The following is a 12,825-nucleotide window of genomic DNA, read 5'->3' as shown; positions in this document are numbered from 1 at the left end:
TGCACATAGTACACACACCACAGCGGACGCGTGTCGCACACATTTTCACTCACAAAATTATCAGTCACAGAATTTATTTGTATAAGTCAATCAAAAGTCAACTCTCGTATCTTATATCCAATACATAATTATGTATGAGAGGGGGGTGGGGGAAAAGAGGCTTTGCAACAAAAAATAAAGAACAAAGAACAAAATAACCAAGCAAGTAATTGTATCCAAATTGTACTTGGTTTGAAAGATGAGTGAAAAGTGTATCTTCTGAAGTCTAACAGAAAACAATTACATGGTATACGTCATAGGAGAGAAACCTATAACTTCTTTCCTTTATGCAATCTGTTATGGCGCAAAATGCTTTCTTTTCTCAGACGTTTCCAATATTCCCAACTGTCTGGTTCCCGATCGTGTAAATTCGTCACCGGTCCAAGTTTTATCTGGTATAACCTATGACAGACAACAGTAATAACATATGAGGAACATCAAACATGTCACATCACATACAGTACACTTCTTAATAATAATCTGCAAATTATAATGGTGTTGAGATATATTGTGTATCTCTTGGGGAACAAGTTCCCATTTTCTTAAATACAAAGTAAATACTGGGCCAGGCAGTGATTTGCTGTGTGGTATTGAGACATGCCTTTGGATTTGTAATTAACATTCTTGATTTCTCATCTCATTCTTGTATAGCTAAAATGGCTTGAAATAAATGTTCAATTACCACTCTGGGTATTCCTCTGGAGACTTCAGTTTAGGGTCTTCTCCCTGCTTAAAGATGTTGACGCCAACAGCATGTGTTGTGAGCCTTTCAGTATCCTTACACACTTCAGGACCTTTCACGTCCTCTTTCACCATGCCTTTTCCTTTCCCTTTGGCCGCTGTAAGAGGTACAATACATTAATTTGTATCAATGGCACATGACACAACATACAGTTTTGGTCTATGGTTGACTGTTCAGCAGATTACAAAGGAATACACCACAGTAAGATGCAGTTAAATTATTCCAAGAATCCCAGTGGGTAATGCATGTTGGTGGTATCCCTTTGCCTTTGTTTGAGATATGTCTAAAGCCGAAGAAAATATAAAAACAACATTTCACGAAAAGCAAGACTTGCAGGCTAATTTAATTGACCCTGAGCGCTGTACATCATCGGTGTTCAGGTGAACATGTATGAGAAATGTGTTATCGCTGCACATTATCTAATTGAAGTGCATTGTAAAAGACCATTCGTTACAGGTAAAGGCATGCATACAGTGATTCCTTACCAACTTTTTTCGCATAACCGCAGACAGGGATTCGGTGAACAACATTATTACTACAAAGCCCCGTTTTTAGGTGGGTTGGAAAACATTTAGCTAACAGAGCGGTCCTGAACAAACTGTACCCTGACATTTTTAAGCGTATTTAAAAACATAGGAGGACACCATGCATTTGTTTGACATTCATTCTTTTTTGCTTCCGGTCTATTCTTCTTTGTGAGCTTGAACATTGTTGTCATTATCATTACCGCCCCGTGCTGGACGGGAGGCGCACTCCGCAATCAACCATGTCACGGACGCTACGTCCATACTTTTTACTGTCTAAGGTTGCATACTAACTATAACAATTGCATTTGTTTTACCATTTATTTTCCCAAATATGTGCAAACTGACATATTGTACCTCTGCACAGTTTACGTCAATCTCCAACGTTCACAACATAACCTCGTTCCAAGGCGTTCTCGTCTGCCCACAGAATGCTTGGAGCGGTATGCTGGATATCTGCGTTATTGGCGAGATAGAGGGCGGGACTTCCAGTTAGTGTTGCGGGGCGAAAGAGAGGGAGTTTCAATAGAGGGATATCCGTTTCATTCGATCGCTTAAATGTGTTCGGATATTCCTTTGTCAAACTAGTCCCACAAACATCATTTTTATTCTCTCTTAGTTGTTGCCATTCTTGTAATTCGCTTAATCTTCTCGCTCAAGGGACTGTCAACCGTCGTGCACAGCTAATAGGAACAGAGACCGGATGCAATGTATGATCCCCTCTCCGGCTCGTCACATTAACATGCCCTGTGTTGGTTGTGCTCATATCCGATAGAGGGCGACCATCGTCAATTCTGACACCTTCATAAAAACAAAGCAGAAGAAAAGTGGTGGCCTGGCTTTAGCTTCTCCAACAATGTCTGATGAATACGCCGCCGTTCAGAAAGGATCCCTGAAATTTAAAGGGTTGGGAGATATTTCTAAAGGGAAAAAGTAAGCACTATTTATTTTACAGCCACATGTATTTCAAAAGAGAATTTGCTTAATAGTTAGCGAGTTTGTCTACCCTGTGATGTAACATAGCTAGCTCCTCGGAGGTAACGTTAATGCTAAGCTTCATCTTGTTTATTGTTAGTGTACATCGTCCGATTAATATTCCTTTAGACAAACGAACAATTAAAGTATTGCTTTGGGCTAACTCTAGTACAATACACGTCGGAAACAAACGTATCGTCGTTGTTATCCATGGGAGTGTGCCATGCTCGAAGTACTGCGCTCATAAACAACCATGTCGGGTTTGTCCCCGATGCATTGGCATCAGAACGTGACTCCATACAAATATGAAGACAGTCCCTTAAACGAACCAGCCATACCCAATTATCAAAGGTTGTTAGCCTAAAAGTCAGCCCTCGGCTGCATAAGAAGAATAAGGTCTACCAGACATTGTCCTCCATACCTCCATCTAGAAATTTCCTGGGAGGGATCATACAATTGTCACTTAAAATAGCGAAGCAGCTTCTCGGACATACGTGCTGGTCAATATAGACACATGACATATTGTATAACTTGACATTTTTTATTGATCAAAAACACTTAGTTGTATAAAGCTAGTTTGACCAGGATATACTGTGGGACTATTCGATTCCTGGTCGATGTTTTTAATCTACCACTAGTATTCATCACGAGGTATCAAGAGAAGGAGCTTGTGCTCCACTGTCCTAATAACCATAGCTATGTTTTCCAGGAAGAAGAAGAAGGATAAAGAAAAGAAAAAACGCCTGGAGGAGCAGATTTTGACGAATCAGTATGACGAAGGGGGGGAGACCCAGAAAGGATACGTTGACAAGAGGACACCAGCTCAAATTGCCTTCGATAAGACTCAAGAGAAGAGGGTAAGGGGTCGATTCAGGATTTGCTGGGCATCTTATTAAAACTTTACAATTCTGAAGTTATTGGCGGCAACTATTATTGCTAAGAATTTGGGAGAACTTAAACTTAATGGTGAACATATTTAATTTACGAATAACGATCATTAAACTTCAGTTTTTTTGTTTTAAAATGGTCAGTCATGTAATGCAACAGAGATGCATGCATTTCACAAATGTAATGACCGATCATAGCGTTGTAAGCTTAATTTTAACTCTATCAAAAGATCTGCAGATTGTAAGAACACTAGATGAATATGTGACTCGTTAAGCCCAATAAAGTGTGTGTTAAAGGCACTGTAGGCGATGTGGTAGTTTTGGCTAATTTCCTGTCGGAATTTTGAAGTTAGCTCTCCGCTCCTGACGTCAGCACATGCAAGTGGGTCTTGCGAGACTCTTTATCATGCCACTTTTCTTCTCCTAATTTTCTTTCACCGTTTATTTTTCGTATTGTGGGTTTGTTATTCCAAGTCATTGCTGGGTGGTGCTTGAAAAGGTAGCTTCGCTTGTTCCGTGATTGTCCGTCAACAGTGAATTCCTACTACCTGCCTGTGTAGAGAGGACCGCCTATTGATGGGGTTCTCTCTCCTGATTGGATGACATTGGAGCGGGATACCAAAAAATGCGTTCTGTGTTTACTGCAGTGTGGAGGGTCTTAGAGACCCATGATTCTGACCAAACACTGTAATAAGTGATGGCTGTCTGAATATAGAGCTATTTAACACTTACTTAAAAAAATTATTACTTGCACTGCCTTTTAATGATCAAAGATTAGGAAAAATATTGGCAAGTCTGAAACCAATTGGAATTGCTCGACAAATTACTCCATAATTCATTTCTTGCATACTTTTATTTTTTTAATGCACATATAGAAAATATTGAACTATGAATGTGGTTGAGGAATATTTCAAAATACACGGGCATTAATAGTAGTTCTGAAGCGTACCTTTTAACCCATTTAACCCATTTTTCCTAACTTATCTTTCTTTTCAGCAAATGGAAAGGATTCTAAACAAGGCATGCAAAACACATAAACATCGAGTTGAGGTAAGACTGGAATGCACCTGCCTTCTTTCAATGATAATTACATTGTTATTTTGTAACAATGGTACAAACAAAATGGAAAAACATTCATGGATGTTTATTTTCTCTTTCAGGACTTTAATCGCCATCTGGACAATTTGACTGAGCATTATGATATCCCAAAAGTCAGCTGGACCAAATGAAAAGGAGCAGCGGTTGTTGACTTTTATTTTGAAATTCCAATTTGGCTTTATTTTACTTTTTTTTTCTAACTCGTTTGACATTAACGGTATTGTTGATTTATTTTCTAGTTGATATGCCTTTTCTTTGGTAGAATTTGTCAAACAGAAAACACCTCTTGGTTTGCCTGGTTGTGCAAATATAAATAAAAGTTGAGCCGAAAAGTTTGATAAACAATGTTTTCATTAAGTTGCTGTATTAATAATTATATGTGCATAGTGATTGTTCAATAAATTACAACGTCCATGTGATGATGCATATTGTGTTGCTCCAGGCATTCTAAATTAAGCAAGTGAAATGCATTTCCTTCAAATAAATTCTTTGTCACTGATTATTTGGTTGTTAATGCAAATGGAAAACAATTTATTGAACTGAGTAGCCTTCAATCTTGCTCAAAGTAATGGCCATTTATTAGTATCTGGTTACAAACATCATTTTGCTTTAGCTTAAAAATTGCATATGTTTAACTGTAGATACTGGTATAACATATGCTATACTGGGTACATACTTGTATGGATTAATGCAAGTAACGTAGTGCATAATTTAGTTTAACTTCATTTGACATTTCAAGTTTCCATGTATGGATTAACGTTACAAACTCGAATGCTGATGTTGATACAATTTAATGTAATAAATTGCATGTGAGCTTATCATGTTGGTCAAATATCGGTATGCTTGTAATAAAACAGGTAAAATTAAACCTAACCGGTGAAAAAACTATCAACAGTGAATTATTTTTTGGGGGGCCATTTATTTTGAAGACCAAGGTCACAGTTTACCGGAAAAGCTAAAAATCTTCACCGCTGTGTTCACGCGGCTGCTAGTACATCTCGCGGTAACCTCCATACAGCGTAGCGTTAGCTTGTAAGCTAACATCATCGTTTACAGGTTTCGTGTCGGCCTGAAAACATCACTCCAGAAAGACACAGAAACGCATATAAATATCCAACCTTTTAAAGGCTGCAAAGAGGAATAAGAGGATGCCACACAATTTCCAACCCGGAGATCTGGTCTTCGCTAAAATGAAGGGGTACCCCCATTGGCCAGCCAGGGTAAGCAACTACAGCAGCAACCCGGAGTGGTGAAGGGGTGGGCGGACGATGAAGATCTTGTGCTTGGGACGCTGGAGAAGGTTCTATGAGTATTGCTGGGAATGTCTGCCATGTATACCGCAACATGACCCTCGTCAATTAAGTGATAATATGTTGCACTTTGTTTAAGAACTATCCGTGTCATTACCCTTATTTGGAGAAGATGTACTTGGCCTTATCTAAACACAAATGTGCATTTGCAAGCTAATATTACTTTGGAAATGAAGGGTCGCATGTGCATTCATATGGCAAATGTCACGTTTAAGGTAATATATTATCAGTATTTATCCTTGTTTCACTATACATAAAACATAGTTTGTTGTGATTGGGATGGCCCCACTGCTTAAAATATCTTGAATATGAATAGTAAGTAGGATGCAGCTAAGACCGCGAAGACCAAATCCAATTAAGAATTATATCTGTGTTGTCCAATTCTTGAATTTTCACAGATTGAAGATGTGGCAGATGGTGCAGTAAAACCACCACCAAATAAAATTCCCATATTCTTCTTTGGTACACATGAAACGTGAGTACAGCATGATCACTAACGAGTTACAATGATCAACTATATATTGCATACTATTTGATGGTGTTCATTTTGAAGTGTAAGAATACATTCTTATAATCATGGTGGATACTCTAATATAACTGGTATGCACTTTTATGACTTAATGTTCAATAACTCAATTCAACCTCAGTCTCCTTGTAATTATTGGATTCTAGATACATCACAATATGAACCTTTTTGTGTGAAAAACAATGCCAAATAACTAAATACAATTTACAGTGTCCACTGAAAGAGCTGCTATAGTCTGCACTTGTCCTGCCGGTCTTATTTAACAACTTTGTCTTCCATAATTTTAAGCACATGTTCTTGTGCAATCATCAATTTATCTCAATTATCTCTTCCTTCATTGTTCCGTAGTGCCTTCCTTGCAGCGAAGGATCTTTTTGCATATGAAAAGTGCAAAGAGCGCTATGGGAAGCCAAATAAAAGGAAAGGATTCAATGAAGGCTTATGGGAAATCCAGAACAATCCACATGCCTCCTACAGTGCCCCACCTGCAGTAAGTCAATCAGAAATCCTAAATTCTATGTAAATTAATGTATAATTGCAGTCTTTTCTGATGGCTCTGATAATTGGGGTAGTAAAACCGTATTTAAATAAAACATAACAATGATAAAAGGCGTAGAGAGAATGCCAGAGTAATCAAATGCTTTTCTCTTTTTATTTCATCCAAATGATTTGTTCCTTTGCAGCCAGCTAGCTCGTCTGACAGTGAAGGCAACGATGGAGGTGGAGGTGGGGGAGGAGGAGGAGGTGGTGGTGGAGGAAGTGATGATGAAGAAGACGAGGATGAAGATAAAGAAGTAGCGGTTCCCCAGAAAGTGGAGTCAGGGAGCGAAGTGGACTCTGACTCTGGAAGTGAAGACAGGGGGAGGCAAGCTCCTGCTGTGAAGAGAAAGCCTCCTGTCGCTAAGGTAATTGTGGGATCCATTAATTTCGGGGGTCCTCGACTCGAAAAGAAAACAGAATTATTTCTAGCCTCAACAAAACCCCTTGAAAATGTCTAATCACACCCCGTGGTGGGGGTCTCCCCCTACAGCGCCCCCCACCTTCAAAAAAGGCCCGGGGTTCGTCCAGCGACCGGGACGTGGCGGAGGAGAGTGGATCCCCCTCGGAGCCCGAGCCCTCCCCTTCAGACTCCGAATCTGGGAAGAACAGTGACCAGGTACACACACACACACACACACACACACACACACACACACACACACACACACACACACACACACACACACACACACACACACACACACACACACACACACACACACACACACACACACACACACACACACACACACACACACACACACACACACACACACACACACTTAGTTTATAGGTACTTAAATCGTTATACTGTCTAGTTTTCTTTGAGTATTGACCCAGTATGCATGCCCTGTAGGACTTTACACCAGAAAAGAAAACGGCTGGACGGGTAGGAAAGAAAGCTGCTCCTGGTCGAGGGAAAAAGAAGGTGAGCTTTTCTCAAAGGAGGACGACAAACAATTGGTCTCATAATAGTGTTGTGTACTCAACCCCTGCCCATCTCTCCATTGTCTCCGGGTTTGCTGCAGAAGGCCTCATCTAACTCGGACTCAGACTCAGGGTCTCAGTCGGAGAAGAAGGAGGTTAACACCGAGTCGGAAGATGACAAGCCCCGGCCTGCCGTGTCTGGGTCGGAGTCCCAGTCTGGCTCCAAGTCTGACTCAGACTCCGATCCTCCCCCGAGGAAGGGACCCCAGAGCCGCAAGAAAGGTCAGGATTCAGGGGTATTAAGAGGGGACCCCGGCATCTTTAATTGCATCATCGGACCAGATTGTAATTCGTCCAAAGGTCAATGTGCATATCATTTGTCGAAGCTCTATGCCTTGCACCCGTGTAAGTGCGAGAATGTGAAAAGCTTACCACATTAACAACATGGTCACAGATGCAAACAGAATAGAACATTAAACTTGTATATAAGGAACTTCAATGTGTGATTTTGTGTTCCAACCTTTCCGTGTTTTCCCTGGTGCTCAGCAGCGGACAAGCCCCCAGCTAAGCCCCGGGCCAGGAAGCCCAAAGCCAAACCCACGCCAGCAAAGCGAGCGCCTACGTCGTCTGACGACAGCGACAGGTGAGGCAGAGATGTGTGTCATGCCTGGCCTCCAGCTGTTTTGTGCCACTGGATCGTGTAGCCTTACTTGATCCAGTGGCACAACAGAGAGCATTATATCCACTCTAACTCTCTGACCTATTTAGGGGCCAGGGCCGCAATTTTTAGAGAGCTTTACAAGCCAATCGATTTTTCCGATCAATGGGACATTGTTGACCGGTTGACGTTTACCATATTTTTGTTTTAAATGTACGGCCTTGACTGAATTTAATGGATTAATGTCACTTACTGTTGCTGATGCTTCTGAGTCCCGTCCCCGTGCTCATTGGTTCCGGTGCCTCTCCTCCGCTCCTCGGCACAGCGACAGCGAGCCGGACCGCATCAGCGAGTGGAAGAAGCGGGACGAGGAGCGCCGGCGGGAGCTGGAGGAGCGCCGGAAGAAGGAGGAGGCGGAGGAGCTCCGCCGGATCCGCGAGCGGGAGAAGGAGGAGGACGAGCAGAGGAAGAAGGAGAAGAGCAGCAAGAAGGCGAGCGAGAGCGGCAGCAGCTCGGACGAGGGCGTGGACGACAGCCCGCTGAAGAAGTCCAAGAAGCCCCCGCCGCCCCCCATCCCTGCGCCCTCCGACTCGGACTCGCCCGGGCCGGCAGAGGTACAGTACAGCCCCCCCAGGGAACATGGATGCCTCTCTGTGTATGCTATGTACGACGAGGCCATCGCTGGCCTTTAATGAGCGATGAGGTCGGACAGAGATGTACGCCCACGTGCAAAAGAAAACAAAGACGCCATATTCTGGGTTGCAAATTTAAGTTGTTATAGAAAGTATTTCAATGTGATTTTCTTTTTTTATTTACATTTTTTCTTTATTTTTTTAATTGCCACCTTTGACATTATATATAATAGTAGTTTTGAGAGGTTCGTTATACATTCTTTGTGGGGTTTTCAAGATTAATAAGATCTATATATTTTTTTTGATAATTCTCTTGAATGAGAACTTTAATTATATAATAGTATAACAGAGATATCGTATAATAATTGTAAAGGCGTGCTTGGTTGGGATTCTTGTTGTTGCTCTAATTAAAGTAGGTGCCTGTTCTTTGCTCCTTTGACATTTAAATGCCAGAGATCTCTGCCCTTCTGCAACATTTAATCAACCATCGATCTGTGCTCATTCTGTGAACCGAACCACAGAGTTACAGATTTTATAGCCAACGGTATCTTTTGATGTGGAGTTGCTCTTAAACTGTTCTTTATTCAAAACCCAGGTGAAAAAGTCTGCCAAGCGGTCAGAAAGCCAGAAGAAGTCCAAGGCTAAAAAGGACGGCAAAGAGAGGAAAGAGAAGGAGGTAAAGGAGAAGAAACCTCAGCGGTCAGAAGAGAAGTCCAGGGCAAGGTGAGTACAACTTGTGGCAGACAAACTTTATCGTCCCTTAAACCTCATTAGGGTTACCACCGTCAAAGATGTATGCACAAAGGTCACCAGAGTTCCTTCTTCACCCAGGGCCAAGCCAGAAAAACCCAGACGCAAACCAGAGAGGCCTCCAGAGAAGAAAGTAGAGAAGAAAAAAGGTTAGTTTGAAACCAGGGCCTCGGAAAATGGCAACTGTAACATCCAGAGGCCGCAGACTTTCTTCTCTCTGTCTTTCGATATTCATTCTTGAAATAAATAAACCGCTTGTGCAATGGCTTGTTTATTATGTGCATTTACAGAGCCAACACCAGAAGAAAAGCTACAGAAACTGCACACAGATATCAAGTTTGCACTCAAAGTTGACAACCCAGTAAGCAACTCCTCTTGCCCTTTTACACAGTGTGGAAAAACGATGTACCTAGCCGTTTAGAATCAATCTATAATTTAAGTACTTATTAAAAGGTATATTGTTTAATTTCCTGCCATTTGTAGGACATAGAGCGGTGTCTACAGGCCTTGGTAGAGCTTGAAGCAGTGCCAGTCACCAGCCAAATCCTGCATAAGAATGCTGATGTTATCGCAACACTTAAAAAGGTAGGTCATCTTTAACCTCATCTCAAAACTGTAACTCAACTATTATCCATAAGGTTTGTATCTGGATTATTAGTATGTATGTAACCACAACTCTACATTTTTTTCAATTTTGTTTAGGTGTAATTGGGGTTTGCTCGTTTATTATTAAAACAATTATTTTTTATTAGTGTTCTGTAATAGAAACTCAACAAAACATATAATTTAACAAAGGTATTCACGTGACCGATTAACAACCATCCACAAAAGACAAATTGAGAGTATAAAACACACCAAATTTTTAGTTTTGTAAAGTTTTCTATTGATTGAGATTTCTGAAACAATAATATCAAGTACATGGATAAAGAAATGCTGCAAAGATTGATTTGAGTAATTCTGATTTCATGTTTTATTTTTTTAACATTAATCATATTTGATGTGTAGGCAGCTTTTGGTCACCATCGAAATAATCTTCTTTGTTAATATTTATCTGTTTGTTGAATGAATAGATCCGCCGTTACAAAGCAAGCAATGCAGTAATGGAAAAGGCCAGTGAGGTCTACAACAAATTAAAACTCCGGTTCGTGGTGAAGGGAGAGTTGCCAACCAAACCTAAGTCAGATGACAAGGAGTCACAGGATAATGGGAAAGGCTCACAAAACACAGGTACGGGTTTCATTTGAAAAAATGTGTTCAGTAAACCGTCAGTTTGGTGTCCTTGCGGTCAAACAAAGTCTTATTTCATACATTGGGCAATACAAAACGTGTCTTTTCTTGTAGACTCCACTCCGATGAATGGGGAATCTGAACAAAAGCAGCAGGAGGAGGATGTTGAGGAGGAGAAACCAAAGTCCCTCAGCCAGGAGGAGAATGACCAGCACACGACATCCAGCCCCAAAAGGTACCTTCCAGTTTCATATCGGAACCAATGTTCCTAATATGAAGGCCATATACCGATATTAACAGATCAATCATACTTTTGTGTTCACGTTGTGCATTGAATTCACGTTTAGTTGAATACAATCAAACATTTTTCTTTCTTATAATGGATATTTCAATACATGTATTGCAATGTCAGACAAATGGTCATATCAATCAATGATGAGTACCTTGAGTATAGGCCAGTAGTTGTAGTTGCAAAACGACAACAAACGCTTATCTATCAGGTTTTTATCGGCATTTCGTTACTGACAAAATTGATCTAGGTCCCTATGATGAAAATAAATAGGATATCTCAAATGCAGGATGGCTGTTTTCAGCATAACTGTCCTATATGGATCGCATTTTTGCTGCTTTTATTTATTTATCCTGGACGAAAATCAGCACAACTGGCATGCACAACTAATATGTATCTAGGATATTTATCGGTCATTGAAATGTATCTGTGGTTGTTACCTTTTGTAAGGTCTAGCCCTGACAGCCCCATGGAGCAAGAGTTGAACGCACATGATGAGTCGGACCCAGTAGTACCCGCAGAGACAGAAGCGTCTGCTGTGGAGAGCTGAAGGAGGAAGGCTCCCATGGACCAAGTGCTTAAAGATTGTAGCCTTTTTTTAGTTTGACGTCACTAGGTTCCCCTTGGCCAACATCGCATTGTAACACATGCCCCAGCATTTCCTACCTGTCGAGCTGCTCTTGACGTCTGGGGACATTTTTGTACTTAAATATGTCAACGATTAGAAGGTTCTCCTGCTCTCACACCTAGGTTCGTTGTTCACCACAGCAAAGACAAATGCTCACTAGGGTGTAAAAATGTTGTGGCAGTTGTGCAAAATCCTCCCGTTTCTGAAACTTTTTATTTACTTTCTACAACACGCAGCCCGTCCCGGATCATTACTCTTCCTGTTTCATGTTTGCTTGCTTTTTCGTGTGTGTGTGTGTGTGTGTGTGTGTGTGTGTGTGTGTGTGTGTGTGTGTGTGTGTGTGTGTGTGTGTGTGTGTGTGTGTGTGTGTGTGTGTGTGTGTGTGTGTGTGTGTGTGTGTGTGTGTGTGTGTGTGTGTGTGTGTGTGTGTGTGTGTGTGTGTGTGTGTGTGTGTGTGTCGTCTGGGAATTGGCTAACGTTGACTTTGTCTTAGTTTGGTATAGGATTGTCTGCTTCTAGACAACCATTGACATTGATGCCATTTTTATAAAGTCAACAGAGTATCACTTAAAGACTTATTGTTTAATGTGTATTTGGAACATTGAGAGTGATACATTTATATTTCTGTGAGTCTGTTATTCTCTACACTTTTTTTAATGATCTGCTCTTGCTTCTTGTTAAAGCGGCCAGAAATAATTAATAGACGAGTCATATCCACAAATTTCCAACTGTTGTCCACCTTCTTTTTTATAACCATGTTTTCAGATATTTGCGTATATATTTTTGACCTAACCAATGAATGCTGTGGAAATACACACCTGTGACTTCCCTTGGTGTCTGTAATTTGCATAATATATGGGATACCTGTGTACATAATTACCTTAACCTTATTCGCAATTTGTGAAAAGACACTCTTATCCCATGTAGCTGCATCCTATTTTGGCATTTACCTGTGATACGCATAAAGCTGAAGTGTTTTTAGTGCTATGTAAATTGGTAAACATTTGTATCATTTAGTTGAGACTTGAATAAAACTCTCAGCATGGCATTGGTTCCAACTAAATTTTTTTAAA

At 40.8% G+C, this 12,825-nt stretch overlaps 3 protein-coding genes across 5 annotated transcripts; 2 read left to right on the top strand and 1 right to left on the bottom strand.

Moving 5' to 3' along the window:
* Positions 1-57: 57 nt before the first annotated feature.
* mrpl54 (mitochondrial ribosomal protein L54) lies at positions 58-1,483 on the bottom strand. Its single transcript, XM_060067491.1, has 3 exons — positions 1,267-1,483; positions 722-878; positions 58-441 (listed from the first exon to the last, which is right to left on the bottom strand). The coding sequence occupies exons 1-3, from the start codon at positions 1,391-1,393 to the stop codon at positions 309-311; spliced, it is 417 nt and encodes a 138-aa protein (XP_059923474.1). The 5' UTR covers positions 1,394-1,483; the 3' UTR covers positions 58-308.
* Positions 1,484-2,070: 587 nt separating this feature from the next.
* Positions 2,071-4,764, top strand: fam32a (family with sequence similarity 32 member A). The gene is made up of 4 exons (XM_060067495.1): positions 2,071-2,238; positions 2,990-3,137; positions 4,164-4,217; positions 4,328-4,764. The coding sequence occupies exons 1-4, from the start codon at positions 2,162-2,164 to the stop codon at positions 4,394-4,396; spliced, it is 348 nt and encodes a 115-aa protein (XP_059923478.1). The 5' UTR covers positions 2,071-2,161; the 3' UTR covers positions 4,397-4,764.
* A 451-nt stretch (positions 4,765-5,215) lies between these two features.
* Positions 5,216-12,798, top strand: hdgfl2 (HDGF like 2). Of its 3 annotated transcripts, none has more exons than XM_060067439.1 (16): positions 5,216-5,485; positions 5,974-6,050; positions 6,450-6,591; positions 6,785-7,006; positions 7,132-7,257; positions 7,498-7,569; positions 7,670-7,850; positions 8,115-8,211; positions 8,552-8,840; positions 9,454-9,581; positions 9,690-9,757; positions 9,899-9,969; positions 10,092-10,193; positions 10,679-10,835; positions 10,950-11,070; positions 11,575-12,798. In XM_060067439.1, exons 1-16 carry the CDS (start codon positions 5,414-5,416, stop codon positions 11,672-11,674), a joined length of 2,025 nt encoding a protein of 674 aa, XP_059923422.1. In that variant the 5' UTR covers positions 5,216-5,413; the 3' UTR covers positions 11,675-12,798. The 3 variants fall into 3 exon arrangements, with proteins under 3 accessions (XP_059923422.1, XP_059923421.1, XP_059923420.1); XM_060067438.1 differs by having other exon boundaries at positions 5,231-5,485; positions 7,673-7,850; XM_060067437.1 differs by having other exon boundaries at positions 5,232-5,485; positions 8,118-8,211.
* Positions 12,799-12,825: the final 27 nt, after the last annotated feature.

The sequence above is a fragment of the Gadus macrocephalus genome, chromosome 12 (assembly GCF_031168955.1).
Source record: "Gadus macrocephalus chromosome 12, ASM3116895v1".
Classification (NCBI taxonomy): Eukaryota; Metazoa; Chordata; class Actinopteri; order Gadiformes; family Gadidae; genus Gadus; species Gadus macrocephalus.
Note: the sequence above shows the minus strand (reverse complement) of the source record. Positions and strands in the feature narration are given on the sequence as shown.